This window comes from Bactrocera neohumeralis, chromosome 3, assembly GCF_024586455.1.
Source record: "Bactrocera neohumeralis isolate Rockhampton chromosome 3, APGP_CSIRO_Bneo_wtdbg2-racon-allhic-juicebox.fasta_v2, whole genome shotgun sequence".
In the NCBI taxonomy this organism is placed as follows: domain Eukaryota; kingdom Metazoa; phylum Arthropoda; class Insecta; order Diptera; family Tephritidae; genus Bactrocera; species Bactrocera neohumeralis.
The window spans coordinates 73,229,055-73,241,790 of NC_065920.1; the positions used below are offsets into that span (position 1 = coordinate 73,229,055).

Genomic DNA, 12,736 nt, shown 5'->3' on the forward strand with positions numbered 1-12,736 from the left:
GTGAGTTGAATTCGATACAAGGGGGTGAACAATTTTCAAAGTTCTACTTGATTAAAAAATTCTGTGAGCCTCTTTTCCTGATAATAATATGCTTTGGCCCTAAAATTGATAAAAACGAGTGAATACTATACCCCTTTGGTGATTCAACTACGTCGAAAACTCAAGTTTATGATTGGTATAAATCGTTCCCGCCCCGAGAAGAAGTGAACGATTTGCCACGTTCAGGACGTCCTTCGACCTCTTCAACTGATGAAAACGTCGACAAAATAAAGGAAATGGTGCTCGAAAATCGTCATTATCGTTTGCGAGAGATAGCCGAAATAATGGACATGTCTCATGAGACCGCTCGTCATATTTTGGTTGATGTTTTGGGTATGCGGAAAGTCGCAACCATTTTGGTCGCCCACTTTTTGCCATATGGTTATATGGTGACACAATGTGATTGGTAGGACTGGAGATATACGACTGCAACGACATCTATTGACAAAATACGAAAAGACCTTTTCGACTAGGACTTCGACTTTTTATCCTAGAAAAAATAAATGGCTGTTATAATAAAGGATATACTATATAGTTTAATGCCGAAAATAAGTGATATCGGTTTCCGAGTCATTCCGGGAAGCTGTTCAGACCTTCCCTAACCGAATTAATCTTGATACGGAACTGTACAACTCACCTGATTATGAAGAATAAAAAGACAAAAATAAATTTCTCTTAAACAAATAATGGCTTTCATTATTTTCGCGTCACTTAAAAATACATAACAATAAAATATTTACACATAATATCAGCATACATATAAAGGTCAACTTTATAAATATATACGTATTTATTACAATATACAAAATTGTGGTTTTTCTTTATAAAACGTCCATGATATGATTTACTGATTCTGCTTCACCCATTTCCTGTTCCAAAATTTTAGCAATTCTTCGCATGCGTCTATATTTTCGACAAGCGATAGTGTTTCGTTCACGGGCAAGTCGCTGCTCCGCCGATTCTTCCTTCTTCGGGCGATGGCGTACCATATTCGGCCGATACTTTAATATATGTTCTAACTTAAATGCGGAAGACATCATTTTAATTTTCTTTTCAGATGCTGTTAACTTTTCGGCTAAATATTCGATAGATTTGCGCTTAGTAGAGTTGCCGGAGGACGGCGTCGCCTCTGGCAACAATGGTTTCGTCGCGGTGGGTGCTGGTGAAGAAGGCTTGGTAAAGATAGTTGGCTGGACAGCTTGTTGCGGTCGAGGATTTTCGGTGATCTTGGCTTGATTTTTGGGTTCATTGTAGTATTGAGGTGTTGTTGAGACAACTTGAACTTCTGGATAGAATGTTTTGTTAACCTTATTTGCTTGGGTTACCAGCGCGTTCATTGTGGTGCTATCCGGGAAACTCTTGGATCTTGGCATCCCTGCACACTCTTTAGGCTGATGTGCCCTTGTCGGTGATGGAGGTGCTGATGTGGTTACGTTTGACCAAGGCTGCGCGACGTTTGTATGATAGTATTGACCTGCTGTTGAATTCGTTGGGAGTGCGGTGTAAGGTAGCATATTAGCCACATTATGTGTGAAACCCGGCTGGGCAATTCCTGGCTGTGCTGGTATAAGCACCTGTCGTTGTGCGTGTAACATATTCATCATTGGTATTGTATATTGGCTAGTGGGTCGGTAATTTGGTGGATATGCAGGCACATACGGCGGTTGAGCATAGAGCAGCCTCCTGTCCATGGTATAGTCTCCATAGCGTTGGTCAAATGGTGAGTTCGGTGGTGTGAGTGACGGTGGCGAGATAGGAATAGCATTTGCATAAACCATTGATTGTTGTATGGCTGCCATACTTGATGGCGGAATGGCCGTTGTTGCACGTACCCTTTTCACATTATTAGAGGTCGTCGGTGGATCGTTTAAGTTTACCACCTTCTGTACTGGGTATCCCAAATGTTGGTCCAGAAGCGTGTCCTTTACCTGTTCTACCTGCGATTGACGAGAATTAGTTTCCTCATTGACCCATGGACGAAAAAATGTGGAAGATTTCGACTTATTTACCATTTTGTCCTTTGGAGAGCATTGCTCATGGATGGTCTTGCCTTTTGAAGAACATCCATTGACAACAGATGAATTGATATTCAAAAATTGCTTCATTTTCGGTTATTGTGGTTTTGATTTTACGACTTATTCCTGCTGAATTAGTTTTAAGGAATGACACTGAACGGCGACGCGTACAAGGTTTTTATAGCTGAACAGACGGGCTGCTGTGAGATAGCCTAGAACGATGGCAGTGAACATAATTAACGTACCTGCTTCATAATTTTGGTCTAAGGTGATTTAACTTTAATTGAAATAACAATAGAGCCCTAATGAATTTTTAGAAGCCTTCTTTAACATATAATTGTTCATTGCGCAGAAAACAAAGAAACTTTGTGAAAACTTTACCTTCACCTTTGTTATCTTTCAACCAACACACGCAGGTAGGCGAGACATATCTCCAATGACATAGAATAGATTATTAACACAATATATTTGGTTTCCTCAAGGTTTTACGAATATTTTAACGAAAGATCTTTGTATCTGCAATTTTTTACTAACCTATATTCTTTCCTGCCACCTTTAAAGCCCACGAGTCAAGGTGCTCGGAAAATTTTCATTACAATTTTGGCCTTTTTCAACGGTCAACATCAATTTAAATTAACATTTTATTAGATTTGCAACAATGTTTCTTTTGGATACTTTATCCGATCATTATCAAGTTATAAAAAAGTCATAAAAGTACTTGAGCTTATTTGGCAACATAAATAATAAATATGCATATGGGTACAATTAAGCGAAATTTTCTCAAAAAAATATGATATCAATAAATTTTGTCGATTATTCAAAATTTCCATCGATTTTCTCTCTACAGCCATGGCTATATGTGATTACATTTCACTTTCATTTAAATTTACATTTTGGGAAGAAAAAGAAATTGATTATAATAGATATTATCGGATCTTGCTGAATCCTTAAAAATAAGTTTGTAACGGTCAAATATTTATTACATTACTTCATTGAAATCTTCTATTGCACATTTACTGCGGTCAGCTTTAGGTGTGGCATTGAAATCGATTTCTCACAAAACCTACGGAGCAGGTATACAACCGAAGCAGGTAGACGTTTGTTAATGCTTAAAAATTGCACAAGGAATAATGAATATTAGTTAATGATGGGCTATAAAGAATTCTGAAAGGTTCACATTTATCGCGAATATTCGTTAAGGAAGTATTATAAAAACCCAATTAACTCCAGAACTGTAAGGATTAACGCTAAATGTGTGTTTTGTATTGGTTATAGGCTTAGGATTTCTACCTACATTACTTTAGGATCGTAAAACTTTCTAACAATAATTTTTTTTGGAATTTCCTAATGGGTAGCAAACTTGGAGGAAAAAATTTATTGCCTCCTTGCTTGTCAAGAAATGTCTGTAAATACTCAAATATTTCTAAAAATATATAAATATTAAAAAAAAAACAATTTCAATAGAATATTAAAAAAATTATACATAATTTGTATACTCAATATATTTATAGTAAACATTGAAAAAAGTCGTAATTTCATAAAAAAACAACTTTTATAAAATTATATTGACGCTCCACCTTAATGTTTATGAGCCAGAAAGTAGAAACAAGATATTGGAGATCTAAAGATGGAAGCGTAATCTCTACATGGAATTCATATGTGAAGATTTTTGTTACCACGACTTACATTTCATAAACTTATTTTGACGCTCTACCTTAATGTGTATGAGCAAGAAAGTAGAAAAAAGATATTGGGGATCTAAAAATGGAAGCTTAATCGCTCTCTTTCTCTGCATGGAATTATGCTGAGCTTTCTATCATATTTTTAAGAGTTAGTTCAAAAGTGCAGACTTTTTGTCACGACTCACTCATATATGGAGACTTTTGTTGTCACGACTCACTCATATGTGGAGACTTTTGTTGTCCCGACTCATATTTAAAAAAATTATTTTGACGCTCCACCTTAATGTTTATGAGCTTTCAAATATATTTTTTAGTGCTGGTTCATATGTGGAGACTTTTGTTATCACGACTCACATTTAAAAAAATTATATTGACGCTCCACCTTAATGTGTATGAGAAGAAATAAGATTTGGAGATTTAAAAATGAGAGCATAATCACTCTCTTTCTCTACATGAAATTATGCTCAGCTTTCAATCATATTTTTTAGAGCTGGCTCATACGTGGAGACTTTTCTAGTGACGCCTCGCAGTTTGTGGAAGACTGGCAGGCGAGGAAAGTCAAAACACCGAATTGCCGAATCTCGATCAGTTTGAGTAACAGCTATATGCGATAGTGAACCGATCTGAACAATAGATTCGGAGAGTATTGTTGCCTGGGAAAATGAACTAAGCTAATAAATAATCTAAAAAGTTTTCCATGTAAGCACTTTATTTCGATCCTTCAGGTTGTATGGCAGCTACATGCTCAGTTCAAAGAAATATCTCACATATTGACCGGTAATACTACTTATATGAAGGCTGGGAAAAACATGTAGCAATTTGTTATAATTTCGGAACTAAACCATAGCATATTCAGTGGAAACTTTATGGATGTCCGGTGACCCCGATATTTTCGGAAAAAATCGGTCATACGCACTGGGGTCCACCTATTCGGTACCTTGTGGCTTCAACAGTTATGATCCGATCTTGAAAATTTTAAGACTTGAGATGGCATATATTAAAGGTACTATTTGAGCAAAGTTTTATTCCAATATATTCATTGGTTCTTGATTTGTAAAGGGAAAAGTGAAAGAATTATATGGAATTCGGTCTGTTATAAGAGAAGTAGTCGAGATTATAGTCCGATTTCGCACTGTTGGACTCAACGGATGGACAATCTGAGACGTAGCCGCGAGCAACATTTAAAAAGGATAATCCTCTAAAAATAAATGCCAAAAGATGCTCTTTCGAATGATAATAAACATTTCATATTAAATTTTAATTTTTTGTGTTTTTTTAAACGTAGGGAACCTCGAAATGGATCATCAAATGGATATAATGATGATTTGAACGGTAAGTTTTCTCCGTTGACGTGAAGTACCATGGATATACAGGAATTTGTTGTCTAAAATCGTCGTTTCAACTTTATGGTTACTCCAGAAAGCAAAATAAAATTATGAATTATTCGGAATAATCACATCGACAAATTTTCGGAGTTTATTTTTAAAAAGTATTGTATAAATAGTGTTCGCAAATAATTAAATAGAGATTGTACAATGTATATGTACTTCAAGAACTTTATTTGCCTTCAGCTGAGTTTGTATGTACATTCAAAATGATTTGAGTTGCGCTTATCTCCGGAAACAACATCGTTTATTTAGCTTTTGAAAAACTAATAGACTTGAAAAGTTTACTCATTCGAACGGAGATAGTGGGTGAGCACACACTTTAAGTAGTTTTATTTGTATAAGTGCATGACAATTTTGGACTTTCGACAGCTTGTTAGATTGCCGTCGTATTTTAATCGCGCATCTAGGGGCTATTTCGCTATTTCTATGACATTGAAATTTGTAGAAAGCACAACTATGTTATGCACTTGACAAATCAATGATAATGACAGAAATTTCTAAAATGTAAATATGCAAGCTTGATATTTTGACTGGTTTTGAGTAGTAGTTGCTGCCTAAAATATTAACAATATTTTGGAAATCCGGACATGTTTCGGTTACTCAAATTTCCAGTTCTCAACTCACTATAGTCTCTTCTCCTTCCGCTGTTTCTAAAAGTATAATGAAAACATAATTTCTAGAGAGCAGAGCAGAGTGCTATACAAACGTGTTAATAAAGGATTGTGGAGTTTAAGCTCAGCGGCAATATTTTTTCTAACATCAGCCTGAAATAACGAACTAATTTATCTAAAATTTCCTTCTGCTTGGGTTTTTCCAAAGGCATGTGGTAAAAACTCTTGGTTTTTGCACCACAATAATACACTGCCACCAACTGCATTGCTTCTTCGTGAGTTTTTCGTCAAATTTTCAACCAATATCGTGCCGCAACCAACATATTAGCCTGATTTAGCTCCGAGGGACTTCAGGCTATTCAGCAAACTCCAATGACCGCTCCGGGGAAACCGCTGTGAGTCAATTGAAGCCATTAACAGTGAATCGCTACGCGCTTTGAAGGCTATTATTGGAATTTGACTTTAACAAGCGTTTCGAGGATTTGAAAAAACATTGGCAAAGTGTATTGGTACCAAGTGGGATTACTTTGACACAGATTTTGAAGTACTATATAAATTAAGAATTTTAGAATTAAAAAAAGTCTTACTATTTTTTGCTCATAGGTGTGTATACAAAACATGCAAAAATACTAATTTTCTAGTTATCGTATTCGTCTGCGAGTAATTACTGATTTTGAAAAAAAGGTGTTTCGGGAAAAAACGGAATAGATAAACGGTTTGAGCTATTTGCACTGAGTTGCTATATTTTAGGAGACTGTATTGTAAAATTTTTGAAATTCTAATTAAAAATTTTCGTATGATATTTTTAATGGCATATAAATCAAATGCATCGAAATGTGATTGATAGCACTAAAGATATACGACTACAACGACATGTATTGACAAAATACGAAAATACTTTTTCGACTACCCAATATATGCAAAAAATTAAATGATTTAATTTTTTTCAAAATTCACACTAGATATACCTTTAAGCGACTCTTTTGTACCTACTATTAACTAAATACTTTGACTATTAGTAGTATATTTGAAAACCTCACTAAAGTTGAATTGCGATCGATTTCAAAATATTTGTTTGTTTGATTCGCAACTCTCCAAACTGTGACAAATCGATGTCGGCCAACAACTCGCTCCATTCTGAACAATCACAACCTATGAACGAGTTTGCGTACATCACTTTCCTGTGCAGCGCAGTCATGACTTGAGTTTTCCAAATATAAATTTGAGCGATCTTCGTTCCGACAAAAGTATATGCACACAATCGGCAATGGTTAAATATAATATAATATTTTTTGTCAATACCGAATTCGCGGAAATGATTAGAAAGTAGTTATTTAGTAAATTGAATGACGCCAAAGGCCTTCAATTCTTCAAAAAACAAATAAACTTCGAAATAAGATGAGCTCGAATGCCTTATCAGCCACACAGTAGGTTTCGTGTAAATAAAGATTAATTGTGAAGACAATCTTCTAAACGAATTCTTTCGCTATTTAATTCGCACGCACACATGTTTACATAAGAATGCATTTCGACTGTACTGGAAGACCATCACTAATTGAACAATTATGTGGCATTGAATGAGCACAAATAAGCATAAAAGCAAATAGAATGAGAGATTTGAGACTAAAAAGTAGAAACTGCAACTAAGCCGCTTGATGCCACAACGCACCGTAGGATACACCACACTTGCACACATGCATATGTATGGAAACAAGGTGATAAGACTCTCTTGCTGTGCAAGTGTGAGCATGTATGAATAAGCAAGTGAGCGCTTAGTGTGGCATGCCACACTTGACATACAAAATTCAATGCATGTTTGTGAATCGATTTGTGGCAAAGTATGATCGCGCCGAAAGAAAATGCGTGTGTCAACAACTAGCCACCTGCTGAGCTGTGCTGCGCTGATGGCGATCGAGCAGTAGCGCATCGGAAGCGTGTAAGTGGTAGTGTTAAGCGTACGTGAAATAACATTATTTGTGTCGAAATGTTGAAGGTGTTAAAAGTAGTACAGTTAGCGCTAAAGCAAGAATTAAGAAATCGAAAATGACGCTTGTGACCTTGAATTAAAAGCAATATGTGATAAACAAGCCGTTAAGCCAGCGCAAAAAGGTAAGGTGACTTTGATACAGCCACTTCAACACATTATGTAGTAGGTGCATTGATGCCTTCAGGTGACAGCAACCGTTCGTTAGCAGGTATATGTTTTGGTACAAGCTTACTTTGTCATCAATAGAATTTGCTTTGTTTAGCACATAGGGACACACAGGCAGGGAAATTTCAATTGAATGATCCACCCATAAATCCGTCAGTGACCATCTTAACGTAGAAACAGGTAGAAAACAGAAGAAAGCCGTAAAGGGTTGTGCCACCGAAAACTGCATTCCTATGTCATACGTTTGATGGTAAATGTTATGACATTGGATTTTATCGTTTATTTACTTATTATGATTATAACGATAAATTAATCATTGGTTTTCCAATATTGTAATTATTTTGATTTTATATCATTTGTTTGGGTTTTTCTAATTTTTTTTATTTTGATTTAATAATTTAAGTTTTTTGTGCTCTTCTATAAGAGAAAATTGGTGGTTTTGTTTGATCGTAATTATCAAAAATTTTGTATGCTTGCAAATTGTATAAAAAAGCAGTTGTTTGCATCAAATATTGGGTAGTCGAAAAAGTCTTTTCGTATTTTATCAATAGATGGCCTTGTAGTCGTATATCTCCAGTGCTACCAATCACATTGTGTCATACCATATAGTTTTGGAAAGGTGAGATTTTAAGCTTCATTTAAAAAAATTAAATTCAGGGAAGTTGGAAAAAAGTTACAGCTCTTCAAAAATGAGTGAAAATAATGAAGAAATTCGCTATATTTTGAACTTTTTGTATAAAAAAGGGAAGAATGCCACCCCAGCCATTAATGAAATTTGTGAACTTTATGGAGACGATGCTGTATTAGTTTGTGTAGCACAACAATCGGTCGTTTCCGTTCTGGAAGTTTCGAATTTTTGATTTACACTCATGAAAGAGAAACTTCAAATTTAATGGGAAATGTTTATTGTCAAACGAAATAACGTTCCTTCGCATTTATTTTTTTGAAGATTATCTCTTTCAAATGTTGTGCAGGTACGTCTCAGATGGTCCACCCGTTAAGTTAAGTTTAATTTTCGATGTTTGCTCCAAGGCCTAAATCGAAGCGGGATTGTCCACATAGACTTTATAATTAACATATACCTATTGGAAAAAGTTTAAGGGTGCGATATCACACGAACTTGGTGGCTAAACGGTCGGCCTAAAGATTATCGGCTCACCAAAGTGTTATCTTAATACAGTGGGGCCGTCTTGTTGAAACTAATTGTCGCCGAGATCACGAGCTTCAATTTCAGGCATTAAATAGTTGGTTATCATGGGTCGATAGCGTTCGTCATTGACGGTAACGTTCTCGCTGGCATCATTTTTGAAGAACTATGAAACGATGATTCCACAGGCCCATAAACCACATCAAATCGTTGTTTTTTCAGGATGAAATGGCAACTCTTGAATCTCTTCAGGTTGCTCTTCGTCTCAAAAGCGGACATTTCGCTTTCTTTTTAACCCATTGAGCCAGAAAACTTCGGATCTTCTTGAAGCTTTTCAACAGCTCATAGAGCGAATCGATGTCGCTTGGGAAGATCGAGCGGATTCAGTTCTTGCACAAACTGTATTTTCTATGCTTTCAGTTTAAGATCTCGATTTAAAATGCGCCAAGTCTATCCATCATTAGTTAAAGAATATAAATTAATGATTTAAATAATTTTTATACCCTAACCGGGGTATATTAAGTTTGCCATGAAACGTAGGATCTCATAAAGTAAATTTGGTATATATGGTACCTATATGGTACAAATGATCACCTCTACGAGCAGAGTCGAATCCGCCATATCAGTCTGTTTATACGCAAATTAATCCCTCAGGGTTTAAGATATCGATCAGAAATTGTATATACGTCCTTTTCCCCTAAAGAAGTTTATCCTTGTTTTTTTTGAGTATTACTTATTTTTCAAAATAATTTCGCGAAATCGAAGTCTGTCTGTCCGTTAGTACCAGCTGTAACTTGGGTAAAAACTGTTGTATCGAAATTGGGATGTATGTTGCTGGGCAAAAAAGTAGTGTCGAGTTAGTAGATGTACGTAATCGGGCACTGCCATGCCCACAAAACACCACTAAAATCTAGTGTCATAACTAAGCATTAAATTAAGATATAGAACTGTCTTTTAACATAGGAGATCGCAGTAGCAAGGGTCATTTGTGGGCTAAATAACCAAATTGTTCTGAACCCTTAATCACAGTGTGAAAATGAATGAAATCGGATCTTACTATTAAAAATTACTAAAAGCGCGATAAATAAATAAGCAAAACTCCAGAGACATTAAATTTCATCATCGATATTGTATTAGACAGCTTAATAAGGACCAGAATCAAAATTGAACAATGGGCGTGGTATCGCCCTATTTTAGGTGAAATCACATGACTCGCTGACCTGATCGTCCAATTTCAACCAAATTTGGTATATAACATTTTTAAAACATTCCTATGCCACAACCTACAACCAATCTTATTTTCGATATAACATAATTTCCTTTAGACTCTTTAATTTTCCAGTATACAAATCAAGAAGCAATCAATATAGAATGTGGGTCAATGTGTGAGATATACAATTGAAATTCAGGGATAATCCTTTCCTTTCAATGGCATGTCTCTATGTTAAAAATGGGTTGAATCGGGTCAATAAAATCCTTAGCTCTTATATAGCAAAAAGATTTTCGAAGTTTCTGGTGACTTCATACATCATATATAATAGTATATCGGGCCATATGTTTATCTCCATGAAAATGAGACAGCGTGTTTTATTCATAACAGTGTATCTTTGCGCCTAAAATGGATAAAATTGAGCGAAGACATGACCTAGCTCCGAAATAACTGATATCATGATTTTAGAACATTTTACTAATTACCCATATTCCCATATAGTACTCCATATAATTATTTTTATTATTTTAAGAAAGCGTATGCCAAATATGGTGGTCACTGTATGTACCTGTACAGTGACGAGCAATACCGTTCGGAGGTTTGTCAAATTTTTAAATTGATATAAAAAAGTAAATAATAATCCGATTTGCCTGAAATTTTCAGTTTTAAAATTTTATTTTTTTTTTTAAATGTACAAAAAATGAAGAAAGGAATATGATAAGTAATTTCATATGCAAACCACAAAAAACTAATGCGTCCAGTTATGTACGCCAATTTTGATTTACTGGTAGTTTTTCTAACAATACTAAGAAAACAACTAAATAAATTGCAAAAACAACAGGTGTTAGTAAAACAACAACGACCTAGTATATTAGTGATGCTTATCATTTGGAGCGGTTAATTCGCAAGAACTCCAAATTAACCCATAAGAAGGCCACTTATGTCATTAACAAGCCAAACAGTGAATGGACGACCAGAAGAGCTTTGAAAAATATTGGGGTAATCGCATATGTTAAGTAAAAGAAAGCTGCGGTGACCAAAAAAATATTATCGTATGTGTCCAGTTCTGCCGAGAACACAAAAATGGGTCAGTTGAGGATTGGAAACGGGTTATATGGTCTGATGAAACAAAAATCAAATGTTACCTTTCTGATGGTAAGTTGTATTATTGGCTGCTTCAACAACATCAAGTTAAAGAAACCATGAAACAAGGCGGCGGTCGCATAATGGTGTGTTTCACTTGGTGGAAAGTCGATCGACTACATAAAATAGACGTAATAATAAGAAAGGAAGATTATCTTAATATTTTACAAACATATTTGCATTAGTTTGTTGACGAGTGTGCATATCCAATACAGGATATCGTTTTTCAACATGATGGAGATCTGAAGCATACGGCTAAGATAGTGAAGGAGTGGCTTGAAAATCAACAATAGCAATCCAATTGAGAATCTGTGGGCTATTGTGAATCGAACTCTGTGCCAGCACAATTATCACACAAAAAATTTGAATGAGCTTTAGGAGCGTGTCAAAATTGTCTGGACTATATTACACGTAACACGATCGAAAAATTGGCAAGTATGCCAAAACGAATAAATAGTATTTTAAACAGAAAAGCTCTTTAAAATGTGTAATAGCTACTGTGTACTTAGGTTGGTGTGCATAACTGGACGCATTAGTTTTGATTGGTTTTCTTATGAAATTATTGCTAATGTTTCCCTTTCACTGTGTAAATAAAATTGCTTGGATTCCAAATCTCTGTTTGACGTTTTGCACCTTAAGATATTTCCCTGGTTTTGGTCCAGGCAATTTGCAAGACCTTACTTACTTGTTTCTTATTCCCTTTCTTACTTGTTTCAACTTTATTTGTTCTGCTCTATAAGCCTTTTGATCGTGAACTTGCTCAACGACTTGAACGCAAAAATTGATATCTATTCGTGGTTAAAGTTCGAAAAGCGGTACTTTGGTATTAGAAAAGTGTGAGTGTATTGCCACCTGAAGAAATTTCTTGATTGTGTAACGTCCGGGTAACTTTGGTATTTTTGTTTCAAATTTGTTGGATGACCGTTTCAATAATAAGCAATTTTCCAAAAAAAAAATTTTTAATTTTTAATTTTTTTTTTTAATTTTTAATTTTTTTTTAAATTTATTTTAATTTTTAATTTTTTTTTAATTTGAATTTTACCCAAAAATTTTGTTGTACTTGGCCCGCCAAAAACTGACTTTGGGTAATAACTCCACTTAGAAGAAAAATGCGTTTAAAAATAAACCGATGAAGCTGCTTAAACTGAGTGGTCACTCTTTGGAAGCTTTACATCTAAAAAATTATCATTTCAAAAATTTTTAAGTTATATATCGTCACCTATAATGTATCATAAAAATAATCGAAAATGACTTTTTTATTGCTATAATTTCAGCTTTCGCTACCAGATATAACCAATATGTAACCGATATATAACCATTTCATAACCAAAACTCAAATTTTCAATATG

General features: G+C 34.9%; 1 protein-coding gene and 1 long non-coding RNA gene across 2 annotated transcripts; one reads left to right on the forward strand and one right to left on the reverse strand.

The window, feature by feature from the left end:
- Positions 1-704: 704 nt before the first annotated feature.
- On the reverse strand, positions 705-12,151 carry LOC126753174 (mucin-2-like). The gene is made up of 3 exons (XM_050464405.1): positions 12,073-12,151; positions 2,049-2,266; positions 705-1,976 (listed from the first exon to the last, which is right to left on the reverse strand). The coding sequence occupies exons 2-3, from the start codon at positions 2,142-2,144 to the stop codon at positions 861-863; spliced, it is 1,212 nt and encodes a 403-aa protein (XP_050320362.1). The 5' UTR covers positions 2,145-2,266; positions 12,073-12,151; the 3' UTR covers positions 705-860.
- LOC126753175 (uncharacterized) lies at positions 4,280-4,997 on the forward strand. The gene is made up of 2 exons (XR_007666095.1): positions 4,280-4,739; positions 4,796-4,997. It is a non-coding gene; the product is annotated as an uncharacterized LOC126753175 (long non-coding RNA).
- Positions 12,152-12,736: the final 585 nt, after the last annotated feature.

What these genes read in the sequence shown, in the direction of transcription:
- LOC126753174 (XM_050464405.1), bottom strand. Translation starts at nt 2,144, where the DNA reads ATGAAGCAATTTTTGAATATCAATTCATCTGTTGTCAATGGATGTTCT. An exon ending in GCTCTCCAAAGGACAAAATG is followed by an intron (nt 1,977 to 2,048) that starts GTAAATAAGTCG and finishes CGTCAATCGCAG; the next exon opens with GTAGAACAGGTAAAGGACAC.